The 22,283-nt window shown below is 41.8% G+C and overlaps 1 protein-coding gene across 3 annotated transcripts in view; it reads left to right on the plus strand.

Annotated features, from left to right (window-relative positions):
- Nucleotides 1-22,283, plus strand: part of svep1 (sushi, von Willebrand factor type A, EGF and pentraxin domain containing 1) — a 236,178-nt gene that overhangs the window by 32,395 nt on the left and 181,500 nt on the right. For all 3 annotated transcript variants that reach the window (XM_043716218.1, XM_043716221.1, XM_043716222.1), the window contains exon 3: nucleotides 2,128-2,304. In XM_043716218.1, coding sequence (XP_043572153.1) covers nucleotides 2,128-2,304 — 177 coding nt within the window. The remainder of the gene's footprint in view (nucleotides 1-2,127; nucleotides 2,305-22,283) is intronic.

The following is a 22,283-nucleotide window of genomic DNA, read 5'->3' on the forward strand; positions in this document are numbered from 1 at the left end:
CGGGCATTGGATAGGTATATGGAGGATAGTGGGCTAGTGTAGGTTAGGTGGGCTTGGATCGGCGCAACATCGAGGGCCGAAGGGCCTGTACTGCGCTGTATTCTTCTATGTTCTATGTTCTATGTAATTAGGGATTGTTTACAATTCAAAGTGAAATCACAATACCTATTAGAACTATACCACAGCTTTTAACTTTCACTTTTATACCAAAGATTTAATTTACGTATATGTTATGCAAGATTTACTTGCTAATTCCATGGAGCATTTTCTGAGCAGACGTATCAATGTTAAAGGTATAGCCATCCCTAGTATGCCACAGTCCTTTGGAGATTTTTTTCTCAGCTCCAGCTAATCTCAGACATAAAACTTTCATTTACCTTCTTTGGTATGTGGAGGCCTCAGTCTCTCTCTCTCTCTCTCTTTCTCTCTGTTTAGTGGTTGAATACTTCCAAGTGAATTATTTACTTTCTTTTGCAATAAGACACAGAGATCCTTTGTAGATTCTCCCATTCTCTTCTAACAAGGAAAGCCTCTGACTAGTATTTGCACATGCAAATCAAACCAAGATTAAGCCTCATCCACATTCCATTCAGACAATGATTATTTTGTATCTACAGTGCAGATTTATCTATCATTTGGTTTTGTAATTTCACTAAATTGTAAGCTGCACAAGGCCCGACTGCAAATAGAAACTCTCCCAGCAAACACAGAAATGAATTCAAACTGAGAGATATTATAAACTCCACCCAAGGTGACACAGGCAATCCTTAAACTGACCGTTGCATTAATTACTGGAAAAGCTCAGCAGGTCTGCCAGAACGTGTGCAGAGACATCAGAGTTAACGTTTTAGTCCAGTGGCCCTTCCTCAGAACTTTTGTTTCTGATTTGAAGGACTCACAGTTGTTTTTTTTGGGTTTTTTTTAAGTTAATTATACCTTATTTACAATTTTTTGAGCTGATGAAGTAAATGGGTTACATAGTGCCTGGAATGAGGGCACATGGATCTCATTGACTATGACATTCTTAATTGGGGTTGTTAACCTGGGCCAATCGAAGAGCCCTGGCTGACAGATATAAACAGGAGATTCTGGATTAGTGGTGCTGGAAGAGCACAGCAGTTCAGGCAGCATCCAAGGAGCTTCGAAATCGACGTTTCGGGCAAAAGCCCTTCATCAGGAATAAAGGCAGTGAGCCTGGAGCGTGGAGAGATAAGCTAGAGGAGGGTGGGGGTGAGAGCCTATCTTCCTGGTGGTGGAAATTGAATAAAGATTCGTGCACCTTGTGTCTCTCACTGTGTGTCACACCTGCACACACAATATAGGTGCTGGGGAAAAAAAAAGAGAAAAAAAATAAACAGGAGAGACAGAGAGACTCCTCACTCTAGGGACTGGCTCTGAGCTGGCTGGCCAGAGTTCATGTACAGTGAACATGTAACAAAAGGGTGACTTGATGATGGAATACTGGCCTCTGTGCAGTTATTTCAGATTGTAACAGGATCTCACTGTTTACTGAATGCTTTTAAACTAATTTAACTCTAAGACCCAAACAAAAGAATCTCCCTGGACTGAGTGTAGACATCACGTCTGTGTGTCTCCAGCTAAATCTTCTATTCTGAACTTCTGAACCTTAACTTAAATGTTATGTTCCTAAAAATAAAAGGTATATAATAAAATACATGAACCATGAACTAATTATTCATAACAACAAAACTTCAATCACTATAAAGAGCAGGGCCCCCTTTTCCTTCCACCAAGGATGGCTGGCAGTGCCTCAACATGTCATCTAACCGCTCCTTTGACAGTACAGTCCTCCCTCAGTTTTGCATTCAGAATATCATCTGAGATTTGGTGCTTAAGTCTCTAAAGTGGGACTGAGATCCATAACAACCCTTGGCTCAGAGTTGAGTGTACCAGCTGCTGAGTCAATGTGAGAGAATGGTACATTTTGCACTGCACTGCACCCCAGATTAAATCACCCTTTCAAGGTCAGCAACATGCATGGACATTGCGGTCATGAAATGCACTACAGAAAGTTCTTTTTGTGGAAATTTAAATCACTGGAACAAATGATTGCGCTGTCAATCTGACTCCACCAAGTTGTGAAAAAGATGTGTTTCTTCTTTATAGATCTTCCCTCTGGTGACTACATCCAGGAGGACCGAGCCCGTTGCTCATTCCTCTGTGAACTGGGTCAGAACTGCTGTGATGAAATGGCAAGCTGCAAGTGTGGCACCAACACTGGTCAATATGAGTGCATCTGCGAGAAGGGCTACTACGGCAAGGGACTACAGCATGAGTGCACAGGTAGGAGGCTCTGTGTCCTCATGGCTCCTAATCTTTTCCATTGATTTGGGAAGCCAGGGCAGAATTTACATGCTGTATGTAAAGCTTTTTAAATGGCATTAGGAATAATCACTTCAGCATATAAATAATGATTTGGAGATGCTGGTGTTGGACTGGGGTGTACAATGTTAAAGACCATACAACACCAGGTTATAGTCCAACAGGTTTCATTGGAAGCACACTAGATTTCGGAGCGTTGCTCCTTCATCAGGTGGTAGCTAGTGTGCTTCCAATTAAACCTGTTGGACTAAAACCTGGTGTTGTGTGATTTTTAACAGCATATAAATAAGATAGTTATTCCTTGGAAAATCAACTGAGGTTTAAATGTACACAGATCTGAAGTAATAAAAACTCAAGTCAATGAAGGGATTCACCAGGGCATGCAACAATTAATACTTGGATGTGAAGATTGGAGAAGGAAAAATGTAAAATTCTACACACCGGAAAAGCAGTAAATCATTGGATTCGATCTTTTTACTATCTTGTTGAATACTGTGAAATTGTAATGGTCATGTTAAGTTGCACCAGTATCTAGTTCTCTGATGATCTTTTGATGTGAACTGGGAGAGTGTGATGACTGCAGATGCTGGAGATCAGAGTCGAAGATGAAGAGCTTATGCTCGAAATATCGACTCTCCTGCTCCTCAGATGCTGCCTGACCAGCTGTCCTTTCCCAGCACCGTACTCTTCAACTTTTGACATGAACCGTTGAGTCTAATGAATCTCAACTAATCTTATGTAAATCTGATTGAGCGGCATATTTTAACAGTTTTTGCATTTTTTAGCTAATTACTACTAATGTGATTCTCTGTCTCCAGGAGAACAACTCCAACCTATCCAATCATTCCTCATAGTGGAATTTTTCCAGTTCTAGCAACATCATCCTAAATCTTTGTTTCACCCTGTACAGTGCAGTCACATAGGTAAAAACAATGACTGCAGATGCTGGAAACCAGATTCTGGATTAGTGGAGCTGGAAGAGTACAGCAGTTCAGGCAGCATCCGAGGAGCAGCAAAATCCCGTTGCTGGTGTTTTTGAATCTGTAGTCTGTACTGTTTGTCCTGTTCGGGTCCGAACTCTGCTGGTTTAAAGGTGGTCCGGAGTCTGTGTGGGATGGGTTGGTTCCGGAGGCAGGCACTGAGGAAGCAAGTGTGGCTGTGGTAGCGAGTTTGTTTCAGGACATGGTTGAAGAGCTTCAGGGCAGAGGAAATGACCTGGGAGTTGCAGTGGGAGAGGGACTCCCTGAGATTCTTGTAGAGAGAGGAGGGAAACTTCTTCAAGGCAGGCATCCTTGCAAGAGGATTCACAGTAGGGTTAAAATCAACTAGGTAAAAACAATGACTGCAGATGCTGGAAACCAGATTCTGGATTAGTGGTGCTGGAAGAGCACAGCAGTTCAGGCAGCATCCGAGGAGCAGTAAATGTTGCCTGAACTGCTGTGCTCTTCCAGCACCACTAATCCAGTGCAGTCACATGTTCCATAATGAGGTGACCAGAACTACACAGTAATCAAGCCGTAACCTAACTAACGATATATACATTTCTGGCATAGCCTCCTGCTCTTGAACTCTGTAACTCAGCTAATGAAGCAAGGAATCCATATGTCTTTTAGACAACTTATTGACCTATCCTGCTCTCTTCAGGGATCAATGAACACTTATTCCAAGGCACCTCATTTATTCTATGCCTTATTTGATCTTAAAAAATGCATCATCTCACACTTTTCCAAGTTGCCAGATGTTTTCTTTTGTTTAGTGTTGAATTTAGAAATTAGGGTAATAATGGGGCTGTGTAGAAAACTACAAACTTTAAAAGCTGGATTAGGGATGGGGAGCTTTTTGCCTGGGCTTGATAGGTAGATTTCAATGCAGTTTTGAGCCATTTCACTTTTTATTATTTATTCATGGGCTGTGCACATTGACGGAATGAACATTTAATGCCTTTCGCTAATTAACATTGAGAAGGTAATGGTCAGCATCTTCTTGAACATAATGGAGTGACTTGCTAAACCATTTCAGAAAGCAGTTGGGAGCCAATTATATTTCTATCCATCTGGAATCACATCCATAGAATGGATAAGGATGGCAGATTTGCTTCCCTACAGGACATTATTGAATCAGATGGTGAACCAGTTTGATAAACTCCTCAATGGGGGCCATGCAGCCAATTTTTAAGATATTTGCAAACTTCTTGATCATGCTGCTGACACTTCCTTCCAAGTTGTTAATATATACCACAAAAAACACAGGGAACCTATACTGAGCTCTGCAGAACCATACTAGGTAACCCAGTCACACAAAAAAAACAATTCACAATTACCCTGTGTTGTCTGCTAGTGACCCATTTTTGTATCCAACTAGCTACATTCTCCTGGATCCCATGAGTTTTCTTTTAACCATGTGGAACCTTGCAAAACCTTGCTAAAATCCAAATAGGCCACATCAACTGCACTGTCCTTATCAACCCTTTTTTGTTTCTTCCACAACAAAGTCAATTAAGTTCATCAGGTACTATTTTCCTTTAACAAATCCATGCTGACTATTCTTGATTGATCCACATCTTCATAAATAACAGTTTATTGAGTCTCTCGGAATTGATTCCAGTATAGACTAACCGGCCTGCAATTACTTGCCTTGTCCCTCACTTCCTTCCAAAAATAAAACATTCGTAGCCCTCCAATCCACAGGCACCATACCTGTATGCAATGAGAATCGGAAAATTGTGGTCAGTCCTTTTGCTATTCCCTTGCTGGTTTCTTCTTTCATCTACTCAGATTCCTGAAGAAGGGCTCATGCCCGAAACGTCAATTCTCCTGCTCCTTGGATGCTGCCTGACCTGCTGCGCTTTTCCAGCAACATATTTTCAGCTCTGATCTCCAGCATCTGCAGTCCTCACTTTCTCCTCTTCTTTCATCTAGCCCTGAGAATTTACGCACTTTCTATGATGCTAATGCTTCTCTGTACCTTTGTGGAACACATCCAGTGCTTCACTTTCCTCTCTCAACTGCAATGCCTGTGATTTGTCTTTTTCTGCTTTATCTTACTCTGTAAGCTCCTTGACATCCAGGACGCTCTAGTCAGACAATCTCATTCTTTATCTTGGGGGAGCGTGTTTATCCTGAACCCTTTGAATCTCTCCTCTGATACCTCCCAATGCTCTGATACTGATTTACTTTCAGTAGCTGGTCCCAACCCATTTCTGCCAAATTACTCCTCAGCTTCATAAAATTGGCTTTTTCCTAATTTAGAGCTTTAAGCCATGTTTGTGTAATCATGCAGTCACATTTCTGTTTGTACCCATATCTCGTCCACTTTATTTGCTACTCATTGAAGTGGATGCCCTTGAGCACTGCAAAATACTTTCTCTAAGCTTTGTTTCCTTTGCCCTCCTGACTCATTCAGTAATTTTCTGCCTTCCATTTTAATTTTTGCTTTTGTCCCATCAAATCGACACATGGGTCCCCTGCCCAACTTATTAAAGCTCTCCCTGCTGTGCTGCAAGGAACTCAGAGAGTCGTAGAATCATAGATACGTACAGCATGGAAACAGACCCTTTGATCCAATTTGTCCATGCCGACCAGATATCCTAACCTAATCCAGTCCCATTTTCCAGCATTTGGCCCATATCCCTCTCAAGCCTCGCTATTCATATACCCATGCAGATGCCTTTTAAATGCTGTAATTGTACCAGCCTCCACCACTTCCTTTGGCAGCTCAGTCCACCCCTATTCAGATACAATCCATCCAACCTGTACAGGTCCCATCTTCCCCAGAGCTGGCCCCAATTTACCCAGGGACTAAAGCCCTCACTTGCTGCACCAATGTCCCAGCCATACGTTCGTCTGCCTTGTCCAGCTATTCCCGCACTCATGTGCATGCTGGACTGGATGACTAATTTTGAAATCCTGCTTGTTAATTTTTGACCCAGCGCTGTAAATTCTGATTGCAAGGCCACATCCCTCTTCTATCCATGTTGTTTGCTCCAATGAGGAGCTGGCTGTTCACCCTGCCTCCACTGCAGCTGCTCAGTAGCATCCTTGACCTGGCATCACACTATCCCCGAGTCAAGTCTGAGGCCACAGAAACATCTATCTGCTCCACTAACTGTCAAAGCACATGTCACTATGGCCCTTGCAGTCTTTCTTTTAACTTCCTGCTCTGTTGTGTATCCCATGGTAACATTGACTTCGCATTGGTTGCATTCCTCAGAGAAACCATCATCTCATCAGCTTACTGGTTGGTGAATAGGATGCACATAGATGACACTTGTATTACCTGACTGTTCCTCTTTAACTGCCTAGTGGTCACACATTCCCTCTGCCCCTGCAAAAGCCTAAATTGCAGTCACCACATCTATAACTGGGTTTCCTATGTAGCCCTCAGTCTTAATGACAGATTGCAGTGACGGCAGATGCTGGTGAAATTCTGAAACTTGGAGCTGAAGCTGCTGTATCTGATGGCACTTCCTGCACAAATTGTTATTCAAGACACATGAAGCATTTTGGAGTTTCCAAATTGCATACAACAAGCATTCTTGAGGTTGAACCACCCCAACATTCCTTTATTTATTCATTAACCTTGCTATGGCTTATAGAAACAATACTTATTCCTTGTACTGATACACACTACTAAATATATAACAGTAAAAGTAAAGCCACCATAGTCCTACCGGACCATACAACTGCTCTCATTAGAGAGAGAGAGAGAGATGGCTGCTGGTTGTTAAACCTGAGGATCACCTCACTACAGCTGAGGAGGGAGGTTGAGAAAGAGAGTCCTTCATGGTAACCTTTGGTCAGACCGCACTTGGAATACTGCATCCAGTTCTGGTCGCCCTATTATAAGAAAGGTGTGGATGCTTTGGAGCGGGTTCAGAGGAGGTTTACCAGGATGCTGCCTGGACTGGAGGGCTTATCTTATAAGGAGAGGTTGACTGAGCTCGGACTTTTTTCATTGGAGAAAAGGAGGACATGAGGATCAGTGGTCGGCATAACATCATGGGCTGAAGGGCCTGTTCTGTGCTGTACTGTTCTGTGTTCTATGTTCTAACCTCAGCCAATAAGGAATTGAATGCATGCTGTTGACATCACTCTGCATTGTAAACCAGCCTTTCAGCCAACTGAGCAAATCATTTGGCATAGTCTCCTGACCATGTATCTCTTACTGACTGCATGGTTTTACAAGGCTATTTAACTCACTTGAAGGTTGTTTCCTCATTTCCCCTGCCCCACCTTATCCCAGATCCAACCTTCCAACTCGGCATCGCCCTCTAGAACTGTCCTACCTGTCCATCTTGGTTCCCACCTAGCCGCTCCACCCTCCCCTCCAACCAATCAGCTTCACCCCACCTTCATCTACCTGACGCATTCCCAGCTACCTTCCCCCTAGCCCCATCCCCCTCCCAATTATCTCTCAGCCCCCTTGGGCCAGCACCTCATTCCTGATTAAGAGCTTATGCTTGAAATGTCCGCACTCCTGCTTCTTGGATGCTGCCTGACCAGCTGTGCTTTTCCAAAACCACACTCTTTGAGTTCCACACCAGAGTCTTAGAATCATAGCACGGAAGCAGACCCTTCGGTCCAACTTGTCCATGCCGACCAGATATCCCATTCCAATCTAGTCCCACCTGCCAGCACTCAGCCCATATCCCTTCAAACCCTTTCTATTCATATACCCATCCAAATGCCTTTTAAATGTTGCAATTGTACCAGCCTCCACCACTTCCTCTGGCAGCTCATTCCATACATGTACCACGCTCTGCATGAAAACGTTGCCCCTTAGGTCTCTTTTATATGTTTCCCCTCTCATCCTAAACCTATGCCCTCTAGTTCTGGACTCCCCGACCCCAGGGAAAAGACTTTGTCTATTTATCCTATCCATACCCCTCATGATTTTGTAACCCTCTATAAGGTCACCCTTCAACCTCCGACGTTCCAGGGAAATCAGCCCCAGCCTGTTCAGCCTCTCCCTATGGCTCAAATCCTCCAACCCTGACAACATCCTTGTAAATCTTTTCTGAACCCTTTCAAGTTTCACAATATCTTTCCGATAGGAAGGAGACCAGAATTGCATGCAATATTCCAACAGTGGCCTAACCAATGTCCTGTACAGCCCCAACATGGCCTTCCAACTCCTGTACTCAATACTCTGACCAATAAAGGAAAGATACCAAACGCCTTCTTCACTATCCTGTCTACCTGCAACTCCACTTTCAAGGAGCTATGAGCCTGCACTCCAAGGTCTCTTTGTTCAGCAACACTCCCTAGAACCTTACCATTAAGTATACTAGTCCTGCTAAGATTTGCTTTCCCAAAATGCGGCAACTTGCATTTATCTGAATTAAACTCCATCTGCCACTTCTCAGCCCTCTGGCCCATCTGATCAAGATCCTGTTGTAATCTGAGGTAACCTTCTTCACTGTCCACTACACCTCCAATTTTGGTGTCATCTGAAAACTTACTAACTGTACCTCTTATGCTCACATCCAAATCATTTATATAAATGGTGAAAAGTAGTGGACCCAGCACTGATCCTTGTGGCACTCCACTGGTCACAGGTCTCCAGTCTGAAAAACGACCCTGTACCACCACCTTCTGTCTTCTATCTTTGAGCCAGTTCTGTATCTAAATGGCTAGTTATCCCAGTATTTTGTGAGATCTAACATTGCTCACCATATAGATCACATCTATCGCTCTGCCCTCATCAATCCTCTTTGTTACTTCTTCAAAAACTCAATCAAGTTTGTGAGACATGATTTCCCATGCACAAAGCCATGTTGACTATTCCTAATCAGTCCTTGCCTTTCCAAATACATGTACATCCTGTCCCTCAGGATTCCATCCAACAACTTGCCCACCACTGACATCAGGCTCACTGCTCTATAGTTCCCTGACCTGTCCTTACCACCGTGGTTAAACAGTGGCACCACGTTAGCCAACCTCCAGTCTTCCGGCACCTCACCTGTGACTATCGATGATACAATTATGTCAGTAAGAGGTCCAGCAATCACTTCCCTAGCTTCACATAGAGTTCTAGGGTACACCTGATCAGGTCCTGGGGATTTATCCACTTTTACGTGTTTCACGACATCCAGCACTTCCTCCTCTGTAATATGGACATTTTTCAAGATGTCACAATCTATTTCCCTAAATTTTATATCTTCCATATCCTTTTCCACAGTAAATACTGATGCAAAATACTCTTTTAATATCTCCCCCATTTTTTGTGGCTCTGCACAAATGCCACCTTGCTGATCTTTGAGGGGCCCAAATTCCTCTTCATCTAAACCCTTAACACTATGGCAGTCCCAGTCTATATTTGGAATGTTAAATTCCCCCACCATAACCACCCTATTATTCTTACAGATAACTGAGATTTCCTTACAAATTTATTTCTCAATTTCCCTCTGACTATGAGGGGCTCTATAATACAATCCCAATAAGGTGATCATCCCTTTCCTATTTCTCAATTCCAGCCAAATAACTTCCCTGGATGTATTTACAGGAATATACTCCCTCAGTACACCTGATATCCCTTATCAAGAACACCACTCCCCCTCCTCTCTTGCCTCCCTTTCTATTCTTGCCTCCCTTTCTATCCTTCCTGTAGCATTTGTAACCCAGAAGATTAGCTGCCAGTCCTGTCAATCCCTGAGCCATGTTTACGTAATTGCTATGATATCCCAGTCCCATGTTTCTAACCATGCACACACACAGACGCAGACACACACAGACACACAGGCACAAACACAGACACACACCCTGACACACACACGCACACATACAGACACACACACACATGTACACACACAGACACACACGCACACACACATACACACGGACACACACACAGACACACACGTACACATGGACACACACACAGACACACCTCGCTCATATCTATATGTAAACTCAAAAATTACTTATTACATCTTGCCACATAAATCAACTTCCAAATTCCATACTTTGCCTCACTTCTATCTACAAGCTTCTTACTGAGCATACAATTTGAAAAGGAGTTTGGCCAGGACTAATCCATCAACAAGCATAAAAAAAATGGTCCGGTCAATGTTATATTACTGATTGAGCAAGCTCGTTGTACATTAATTGGTTGCCAAGTTTCCTACACTATAATAATGACTGCAATTCAAAAAATGACTCAGTGGCTGTAAAGCACTTGAAGACATCCTATGGTTGTGTAAAGTGCTACGTCAGTGAAGGTCTTTCACTTCTGATTGATACATATTAAAGAGGGAATCTTTTCTGTACGTGTGCAGTAGATAGAATCAGTTATTGAGGGATTAAAGCATGGTTTATTTATTGCATATAGACTTCAGACAGTTACCCTAAATACTTGCTGTCTGTTCAGAGAAGACAGATGCTAAACATGGTCAAATAAATTGAAATCTTGAAAGAGTTTTTTGTAATTCAATGTCTCCAGATGTGATCAAAGTCTGAACAATTCACCAGGCAATTCATTTGAATTTGGCTGCTGCTATGGATAGGTGATTCATTAAGAATGATAGCAAAACATTATTAATAGCATGCTTAAGTTATAATTTGAAACCTCAACTTTACACTTTGATTATTAATGAGATAACAATGCTTTATGTAAAACTGGGAGCACAGTTTGAACTCCAGTGATTTTTAAGGGCATTTCAATTATTTGTGGGGAGTAAATGATACTGTGGAGATGTCATGATATAAACCAGGCATTTCTCTGTTTGCTTGGTTTGGTCTGGCTCTTTTCAAAATATAAATTTCTCCAATCCCTAAATAGCAAAAAAAATCCCATGAACAAAACAGTCACTGTGAAAACATTTCACTGACTCAGCGACTGGTAAGGTGAAATGTGACTTGTGGCAAATATATGTTGGGTCTTCAAACAACTGTCATGATGATGGTGTGGCCACCCTGGGCTATATGGAAACTGGAGGAAAATCAAGAATTCCTAGTGAATCTGTTTCAAAATTATTCTCAACCTAGTGCCCGCTTGTCCTTCTGAAAAGGCCTGTCATACTGTAAAGATTTATTGCAATTGGAACAATTCAGAGTTCCATTTCCATTTCATCCGTGAAAGTACATTCATTGCCACTGGCTTTGCTGTCTCTGGCTCCTTTCGACTCAAGATTTTTTTTCCTTGTTTAACATAACAGAAACTCCATTCATTCCAGACTTTCTGATGGATGCCTGACCTCCAGACACCTGTATTGCCCAACCTACTGCACACATTCTTATTGACCCCATCCCCTCACTTCCCAACAGCAAGATGGGTCAGCGTTTCAACTCAGCTCTGGCTATTGCTTTTGTCCTTATATGACCTTATGGAATCTGAGCACCACAATGACCACTTCCAGCATCTAACTCTGTCCTACCCCATTTTTAAACCTGCACGCTATTCCAGTAGTATAATCAGGCAGGAATCTGGAAGATCAACGCCAACTGTATTATAGTTACAGAGGAAAGTTTTGCATCTCATCGATCTGCAGAGTTCAACTTAAGATGTGGTTTGAGGTCACATCTTGAATTGGCTCCATTCACCTCAAGTAGCCTTGATTCAGAGACATAAACATCCACCAGCAGTGAACATCCAGATTAGGATTGCGAAGAGTGAAGATCTTAACAGTTAATGGACCCTGTTGGTGCCTTTAAAATGAGGTGAATTCTCTGTGGATCAATAATGATTGGGCATTGACCATTCCACATTTTCCTGCTGGTCTGTACAGTATATGTTTCACTAATCCACTGATTTGGACTGTCACTGCTACAACTTGCCATTGTAGTATTTAACTGGAATCCAGCACTCAATGAAAGATCTGGCAGAGCCTTCTTTTAGGGATAACACTTGGAAGCTATAAATCTTTAGGTACGTATCACTAAATCATTTTTGACATGCAAGCATTTCTGCTGTTTATTGTTTTCAGCTGTCTTGTCCATTTGCCACTTCCATCCTGCAGTAGTAGACAGACTCAAGGGGTTGTGTGGCCTTGTCCTGTTCTGATGAATCAAAAGCCTGCAGGCTCACTGAAGCCCAGCCATCACAGTTCTCAGGGCAGACTTCAAAAATAAACATGACTTTTAAAAGGATTGCATTTCTGTGAATTTTGGCGATATCCAGAAACATGCAACTTAAGACTAAATTATGTATATTAGAAGACCTTCAATCTGACAGATGAATGACACTAACTTCCACCTTAAATCTTCTCAAACATTCCAGGGCACCTGTCCAGGAACCAGGTTATCAAAAAATAGTTTTACTCTAAGCCACTGAAGAATACCAAAAATTTGTTCAAATGAGATTTTCAGGAGTGCATGACTGTACAGGAAAGATCATGTAGAGAGGAGACCAGGATTAGGGAATGGAATTCCAGAGCTTGGAGGCCAGGCAGCTGAAGGGCTGGACACCAGGAGGGATATGATAAAAATGTGGGATACTCTAAAGGTTAGAACTTGATGCACAGATCCCAGAAGGCTGTGGGGCTGCCCAGAAACTAGGCAGAAAAGGATGAGCAGTGAGGCCCTGGAGAGATTTGAAAGGAAGGATGAGAATTTAATAATTGCTGCTTTGCCAGAAAAGGAGCCATTATATCTCATCTGCTCATGATTTATGAGTTTGGAAACAGGATTTCAAACATCAGTCTTCACTTAACTAGAATGTATCCTTCTTACAATATTCATGTAATAGGGAAAATGCTTGAATTTATTTTTGAGTTTGCAGCAGGACACTGAGAAAATCTCTGTGCAGTCAAAGTTAAAAATCACACAACACCAGGTTATAGACCAACAGGTTTATTTGGAAGCACTAGCTTTCAGAGCACTGCTCCTTCATCGGATGATTGTAGAGGTTAAGATCATGCTCACAGAATTTATAGCCAAAGGAGTCCAGTGTCATGGAGGTGTGATACAGTTAACAATCTTAGATTAAAAGTGTTATCTTTTGTAATGGGATATGCTGGTTTCTGTTCTTTGATATGTAAATCCCAGAACTACTTTTAAATTACATTAAATTACAGTGTGAAGTCTGTCTGTGTCTCAACGCTACGTCAGACTGACAAACCCTGTATGTAGTTTTACAGAGTTTTACAAGGATTCATGCAGTTTTTGAGCAAAGTAAAATTTAATTCTGCAAAAACAAATTCACTCCATAAGGTTATATGTGTGCACATATAGGAGCGACAGATTGAGTGTGCATGTAGGTATGTGCGTGTGAGTGTGAGTGCAAGTGATAGGGTGTGTGTGATTATATGTTTGTGAGTGTGCTGGGGTAAGTGTGAAATGATGCCTAATACTCTCTCAAACCCTTGCATAACACTATTACATGTGGGGACACCTCCCACCATGTACACGGCAAGTACTCATGTGACTCAGCCAATATGGTCTGTCTTATGCGCTGCAGGCAAGGATGCCCTGAGTCATGGTACATTGGCGAGACCAAGCAGATGCTACAACAACGGATGAATGGATACCGCACAACAATCACCAGGCAGGAGTGTTCCCTCCCAGTCGGAGAACATTTCAGCGGCCAGGGACATTCGACCTCAGACCTTCGGGTGACCATCCTCCAAGGCATACTTCAGGACAGGCAACAAAGCAGAATGGCCGAGCAGAGGCTGTTAGCCAAGTTTGGTACCCATGGGGATGGCCTCAACCAGAACCTTGGGTTCATGTCACACTATAGGTGACCCCACTGCACCCACTCTCCCCCCCGCCCCAAAACACACACACACATTCCTACATACTTACACAAACGCAGACTATCCCTCACACACAAGATCTATGTCATATGCACATACATACACACCCCGCGCTCACACCAACACATGCACCCTCTCACACATACTCCATCACACTCATACACACACTTAACCAAGCTTACACACTCTATCATGTGCACTCACACCCACATCCACACTCAATCTGTCGCTCCTACAATCACACACATATAAGGTTATGGGGTGAATTGGTTTTTGCAGAGTTAAATTTTATTTTGCTCAAAAACTGTATGAATCTATGTAAAACTCTATAAAACTATACAGTGGGTTTGTAAATCTGACATAGCATTGGGACACAGACAAACTTCACATCTATTGTTTAAAAAGCTGAGCTACCTTGAGAATGTAACTTAAAAGAAGTTCTGGGATTTACATATCAAAGAACAGAAACCAGCATATCCCATTATAAAAGATGAAAATTTCAATCTAAGATTGTATACTGTATCACATCTCTGTGACACTGGACCCCTTTGGCTGTAAATTATGTGAGCATGCTCTTAACCTCCACAACCACCTGATGAAGGAGTGGCACTCCAAAACAGTCCAACACCAACTCCTCCAAGTCTGTGCAGTCAGGCAGAGTCAAACGATAACAAGTAATATAGATAGAAAGGAAAGTGTGGCTGCAATGAACTTGGATTTCCAGAAGGCATTAGACAAGATGCCACATCAAAAGTGCCTATCCAAATTTAAAATTGGTAGTGTTGGGAATAACATATTGGCATGGAGAAAGGATTAATTAACTAACAGGAAATTGGGAGTAGTTATAATTTAGTCATCTTGGGTTGGCAAGATATATCAAACAAAGTGCCACAGGGATCAGTGCCAGGAGCTGAAATATTTCCAACTTACAACATTCAGAACCTTCTATCTTTGTTTTGTATATGAAAAAAAAAATAGGCCATTCAGCCCTTCAAGCCTGCTCCACTATTCAATAAGACTAATTTTAACCGCAACTCTACATTCCTGCAGACCCGCTATCATCTCTCATCCACTTGGTGTTCACGAATCTATCTACCTCTGCCGTAAAAATATGTAAAGATTCTGTACCCGCTTCCATTTGAGGAAGGGAACACCAAAGACTCTCAACCCTCTCAGAGAAAAAAAGACTTCCTCATCTTTACGTTAAATGGGCAATCCCTTACTTTTAAACTATGAACCCAAGTTCTAGATTGTCTCATAAGAGGAAACATTCTTTTGACACCCACCCATTCAAGTCCCCTTAGGATCTTATATGCTTCATAAGAACACAGAAATAGGAACAGGATTAGGTTGTTTGGCCCCATTAGTTTGTCTAATATTACTTCTTAAGTGATGGTACTTAATTCCTCCCCCATATTATTTGCGGTTAACAAAAACAGAAATTGCTGGTCGAGCAGTATCTGTGGAGAGAAAGCAGCATTAATGTTTCGGCTCAACAGACCCTTCCTCAGAACAGTTCTGAGCTTTACCAGCAATTTCTGTTTGTGTTTCTGATTTACAGCATCCGCCATTCTTTTCTTTTTTTTTTGGTTAGATGGTTATGATGATAGATTCAAAATTGGGAAGGTGGGAGAATGGACAAACACTGGCATGGACTAGATGGGCTGAGTGGACTGTTTCTGTAGCTTATGTCCTCTGTAGTCCTATATGCTGTAATTTTAATTTGAAGTAGCCCTAGATATTAACATTTCATATACCCTTAACAATAATTTGCTTCACTTAAATCACCACAGACATTTCCTTTCTAAGTTTCCTCAGTGTCTTTCTCATTAGGGTATTGAGGGAGTTAGGTAGAGTGGAAAAGCAGAGTTGGAGCAAAAGGTCAGACATCATATTATGAACAGTGGAGCAGGTTTGATGGACAAACTGGCCTACCCATGCTCCTATATTTTACATTTTGACTTAGGCTATTAGATTCATGGACTAACATCACAACCAATTTCTATAATGCCATCAATACTTGAATATCTGACAATTAACTTGGCAGCAGAGTGCAATAGAATTGAGGTCTGATAAGAGTGGTTTAATATAAGGGTTCTGCCTTCTCTGTTTTATTTTCTGCACCACAAGAGAGAGCTGTCAAAATGGAACTTTGGCTCCACATTTCAGAAAGAGCTCATTTGGAATCTCAGAAATAAAGAACTCTCTGGTTTCAAAGAAAAGAAGGGATTCTCTGATTTAAATGGAGAGTTTTGAAGTTTCCAAGTGCAGATGAATTGCCCAGTGGAATTATCAATTTACCATGCAATTCCTTCTTAATCGGCTTTAAAGAGTATTCCTCATGGTCCCCTGTTGCACCTCCCATCTAATACTAGACTAATGGCTGTTTGGCCAATAAAAAATCCAGGCCATAGTTGTATAAGGTAATGACGCCATTTCCTCATTCCCCACAGTGGCCCAGTGGTTAGTACTGCTACCTCACAGCACCAGGGACCTAGGTTCAATTCCTGTCTTGGACGACTGTCTGTGTGGAGTTTGCACATTCTCCTTGTGTCAGTGTGGATTTCCTCCCACAATCCAAAGATATGCAGGCCACATAAATTGGCCATGCTAAATTACCCATAGTGTTAGGTGCATTAGTTGGGGTAAATACAGGGGAATGGGGCTGGGTGGGTTACTCTTCAGAGGTGTGGACTTGTTGGGCCAAATGGCCTGTGTCCACACTGTACGGAATCTAACCTAATCATAACCAATTCCCCAGATTCATTTTCAAAAAAAGAAAAAAAATATAAGGTAATGACTCTGAAAGGGTTTGTGTCTAAGTTGCATTAAGTTCAACCCAGACTGATGATGCCACATGGAAAAAGACAATCCGGTGTAAGATCCCAGTGGAGACACACGCATCATCTCTGACTCCTGATAGTATTTAGCAATTAACTGGTTCATGAGATTACTATCTTATGGAAAATCCAGACAATTGTTTAAAAAGATTGCTGAGTACTACATTCTCATGCAGGTTTCTATTCTCTAAAAACAAATGGAATATGTTTGAGTTTTCTGCCTTCTTTTTGGAGATAGAGAGGACTGCAGATTCTGGAAAGTCAGAGTCAATATAATGTGAAGCTGGAAAAAGCACAACTGATCAAGCAGCATCAGAAGAGCAGGATGGCCATAATTGTCAGAAGCTGGTGGACCCAATGTAGACCTCACCAGCTTCCAAATATCCCCATGCCCCTACATCATCCCAGATCCATCCCTCCCTCTCCACTCCACCCCCTTGACCTGACCTACCTGTCCATCTCCCTTCCCACCTATCCACTCCACCCTTCCCACTGACCAATCTTAATCAGCTCCTACCTGCATCCACTTATCACCATCACACCTACCTTTCTACCAGCCCCACCCCTTTCCCTCTATTTATTTCTCAGCTTCCTTTCCCCTCCCCAGTCCTGATGAAGGGTGCTGCCTGAAATGTTGACTCTCCTGCTCCTCGGATGCCACTTGAGCTGCTGTGCTTTTTCTAGCTCCACATTTTATTGGTTCTGCCTTCTTTACTCCTTGGCATCTCAGCCTTTGGAATGAATTTACCACCCAATTTGCATTTATTCCTGTTATATAAATTGTTACAGTCATTTGAATTTTGTCATTCTTACATTTATGTCAATGGCGAGTTTGGAGAAGATTTGTAGCTCAGGTTGAGGTTCTGGATGTAAGTTTGCTTGCTGAGTTGGAAGGTTCATTTTCAGATGTTTCGTCACCAGACTAGGTAACATCTTCAGTGACCCTCTGGTGAAGCGCTGGTGTTATGGACATAAGTAGAAAGTGGGCCATAACAAGTCCATCAAGACATTGCTGCACAGCTGAATCATATTGCTCGGCTTTGAAGAAATACATAGAATCTGTGATGAAGCTGTATTTCTCCTCTTTTGGGGATGTACATTTCTAAAAAAATATTTTCCTCACTGGAATATGTTAGAGGGTTTTGCAAGGTGATACCGTAGGAGCTTTGGTGAATTGCTGCAGTGTATCTTGTAGATAATGATGTGGACGTGCCAGTGTTGGACTAGGGTGGGCAAAGTTAAAAATCACACAACATGGACTATAACCTGGTGTTGTGTGATTTTTTAACTTTGTAGATAATGCACATTGCTACCATCATGCATTTGTGAAAGAAGGAATGAATGTTTAATGTGATGGTAGTGTGTTATGAATCACCTGAAGTCTAAGTTATGAAAGCAACATATGTTTTCCATGCATGTTGTAGCTTGAACCTATGGATTTCCATCACATGACAGATCATGAATCTCTCCTGCTCAAAATGCTTGCTATTGGTTTGTATTGAAGCAATTTGCAGGTTGATACTCAACTCATAATGGCCTCATTCCTTGGCCCCCGAGGTGGGTCTTGAACCTGGAGCTTATGGGTCAAAGTCAAGCATAGTAGCCATTCAAAGCCCTCCCATTTAAGGTGATAGATACATTGTTAATCAACTGGTCTGCTTTGTCCAGGATGGTGTTGAGATTCTAGAGTGTTGTTAGAATTGCACCCATCCAGGCAAATGCAGAGTCTTCCAACATATTCAGCCTCTGTACAGGCTTTGGGGAGTGAGAAGTCAGGTATTCACCACATTCTGAACAGGTCAATGTAGCATCAGCATCCTCTGATCAGCAGAGACATGAACAATGTAGAACAGACACCAGAAATCTCAATAAAAACTGTAATGTACTTTTACAAGTCGCTTTTATATTGTGACTTGTAAAAGTACATTGCTGGAACTGTAATGTTCCAGCAAAATACTACAAACCCACTGGCAGGGTAAGTGCTCCAACATCAGTGTCCTCTCTTGATCTCACTCCTTGTGCACCTTCTCTGTAGCTGTAACATTGTATTCTTCACTCTGCTCTATTACCCTAATGCACTTTGCATGGTATAATCTGTCTGTGCTGCACACAAAACACAACGTTTCACTGTATGAAGGTATATGTGACAATAATAGATCAAAGCAAATCAAAATCAAAAAATCCCAATCTCGAGGGACTGCTTATGGCTAATCAGCTGCATTGGGCAGGCCACATCATCTACATGCCTGACACAAGTCTTGCAGAACAAGGTCTCCACTTCAAGTTTTGTCACAGCAAGTAGCGAGCAAGAAGGTGGAGGAATTTCTTCAAGATATCCTCAATACCATCCCAAACAAATGCACTAGCTAGCAGGAATCTCTAGCTCAAGACTGCCCAAACTGGAGAAGAAACATTTGCGAAGATGCAAACCAATCTGAGCATCTCTGGCAGGCTCAGGATGAGGAAAGACACAGACCGTGGAAGGAGCATGTGAAAACCCAAGCATGTCAGCCACCCGTCTATTCAAACACCATCTGCCCCACCTTTGGCAGGGTTTATGGATCCAATGTTAGACCGTTTAATCACCTCGGACTCTCGACAACGGAATGGAAAAAAGTCGATCCTCAGGGACAGCCGAAAAAGGTGCAGAAGACCCAATGCACATTTCCCAGCCTCCAGTTTTGCTCTCATAGCCACAGTTGCAGGTTCAATTAAATTCCTGATGCACTGATAGTCTGGGATATATTTTGCACAAAATATTATCCACAAACGATCTTGCAACCATGGTATTCATACAGAGAGAAACTATTTCCGCTGGTGGATGGAGCTCAGACCATGGGGTCTTAAATTAAAGCCATTCACACTTCATTTCATTGAGAAGTCAAAACTGATGTCAGATGATATTTGTTTGAATTATGGGACAGATTTGAGGAGCTGAATGGCCTTGTCTTGTTCTTTTGTTCCTATCTGGCCAGATGCTAAGTCTACCTCTTTCTGAGATTCAGAAGGGATTTGTAATTTATTATATCTGTTATTCGGTTCCAGAGGAATTCCAGATGGTCAGACGTGGCAGTTACAGGGGGTGAGGAATAATATGTTCAATTGTTGAACAAATCTTCTTATCAATTTAAAGAATTTTTAAAAGTCCATAAGTTAAAGAAATGTTTATTTCACTCAGGAAGGCATGTCTTTCTTCAGTAGAAATATTTTTTAGGTTTCATCGCTTTCCTACAATTGATCTCATTTCATAGTATAACTTAGAAAAGGTGACCAGGCAAACGTGTCCAGCAAAACTTAACTTTTTCATCTGCAAGGAATTTGTCTTATGTACAATGCCCTGTTACATTTTGGGTCCTGACATTTAAAATCAAGCCATGCAGTGAATGAATGTTAAGTCCTATTGGCAAGTAAGACAAAATGGATTCCCAGATTGTTGGCCACCTTACTGTAATGCTCCCAACTTGCACATTTCACTAAATAAATCAAAAATAGTTTACTACATACATGGACATCTTCACATCATATCACAGATCCATATGTCTGCAGGTTCCATAAGCTAAGAAATGGAATCGGTACAATTACATCTCTGCTTTGCTCTCAAACCATGAAAGCAGTATAGCTCTTTCGAGCTTAAAATGATAAACAACAACATCATGCATATATGTGGCATTTTCAGCGATGTTAAAAAAAGTCTCCATTCCTATCACAGGAGCGTCAGCAAGAACAAATTTGAAACTGGGCCACAGGAGATGATTTTGCTGCAGACGACCATAAGCTTGGTTGAAGAGACAAATTCTAAGAAATGTCTTAAAGGAGAGAAAGGATGGGTGACAGAGGGTTTTAGGGAGGGAATACCTGAGCATAGTGCCCAGTTAGGTAAAGACGTAAACACTAATGGTAAAGCGATGGCAATCAAGTATGTGTAAAGGGCCTGAAATTACGGACTATAGAGGACAGCAGGATGAAAAATATACAGTTTCCCAATATTTACCCTTAATAAATAATCAGCTAGACTTATTTTCAATCATGAGATGTGGGTATTGCTGTCTGGACCAGTGTTTATTGCCTGAATTACTGCTGAGACATTGCTGGTCACATTCTTGAACCACTGTGGTCCATGTTCTCCAGCTAGACCCACAGTGCTGTTGGGGAGGCAAGTTCAGGATTTCAATCCAGTGACACTGTAGGGACAGCAAAATAGTTCCACGGTGTGTGACTTGGATGGGAACCTGCAATGGATGATGGTCCAATGTATCTGCAGCCGTTGTCCATTTAGATGGTGAAGGTCTGTATTTGTAAGGTGTCATCAAAGGAGCCTTGATGAGTTGCTGCAGTGTATCTTGTAGATGATACACTCTGCTACCACTGTGCACTGATGGTGGAAAAAATTTAAATGGACTGAGGCGGAATAATCTAATGATGGGAAAACAAACAACTCTGAAAGATTTTAAGGCAAATTGCTCCCTGTATGTAAATTTTGAAAAGTGGATTAAAATGCCACCTAATGTAACAATATAAAAATGCATGGTCGTTGCTTGAGGGTTGTTTGAGATAGAAACTAATCTGAGATCAGCAAATATAAAAGTGACTTGTAAAAGTAAATGTCAGAAATAGCTAGCTGTGACCCTACTTCATCTTACTTTATCAACATATCTTTCTGTTCGCCTCTCCCTCAGGTACTTGTCTAATACACCCCTAAATGCATTCATGCTAATCATCTCAACTACTCCAAGTGACAGTATGTTCCAGGCTACCCCACTCTCCTAGGCATCTACAACTGCCACTGATGAGGTCAGCTTGCCTTAAAGATAAAGAATTACTCTTTTACAATGATATTTCATATTGGAAGCTTGCATTTCTGCTTACTCTGTCAGTTAGACCATGACTGGTAGTCAGATTTATTCTAATAATTATGACTAGATATAAGTACACAAGCAAAATACTAAGAAAACCATAAAGATTGAATTAGCCCACAAGAATTTAAATACCTTCTTTAGAATGCATTCCTAACACTATCTAAGGACTTTTAGTATAAAAACAAAGAACAAAGAAAATTTACAGTCCATGAACAGGCCCTTCGGCCTTCCAAGCCTGTGCCGATCCAAATCCACTGTCTAAACCTATCGCCCAATTCCTAAGGATCTGTACCCCTCTGCTCTCCACCTACTTATGCATCTGTCCAGACGTACCTTAAATTAATCTACCGTGCCTGCCTCTACTAGCTCTGCTGGCAACGCGATCCAGGCACCCACCACCCTCTGTGTAAAGTACTTTCTGCGTGTATCCCCCTTAAACTTTTCACCTCTCACCTTGAATGCATGACCTCTCGTTATTGAATCCCTCACTCTGGGAAAAAGCTTATCTCTATCCACCCTGTCTATACCCTTCATGATTTTGTAAACCTCAAT

The sequence above is a fragment of the Chiloscyllium plagiosum genome, chromosome 2, assembly GCF_004010195.1.
Source record: "Chiloscyllium plagiosum isolate BGI_BamShark_2017 chromosome 2, ASM401019v2, whole genome shotgun sequence".
Classification (NCBI taxonomy): Eukaryota; Metazoa; Chordata; class Chondrichthyes; order Orectolobiformes; family Hemiscylliidae; genus Chiloscyllium; species Chiloscyllium plagiosum.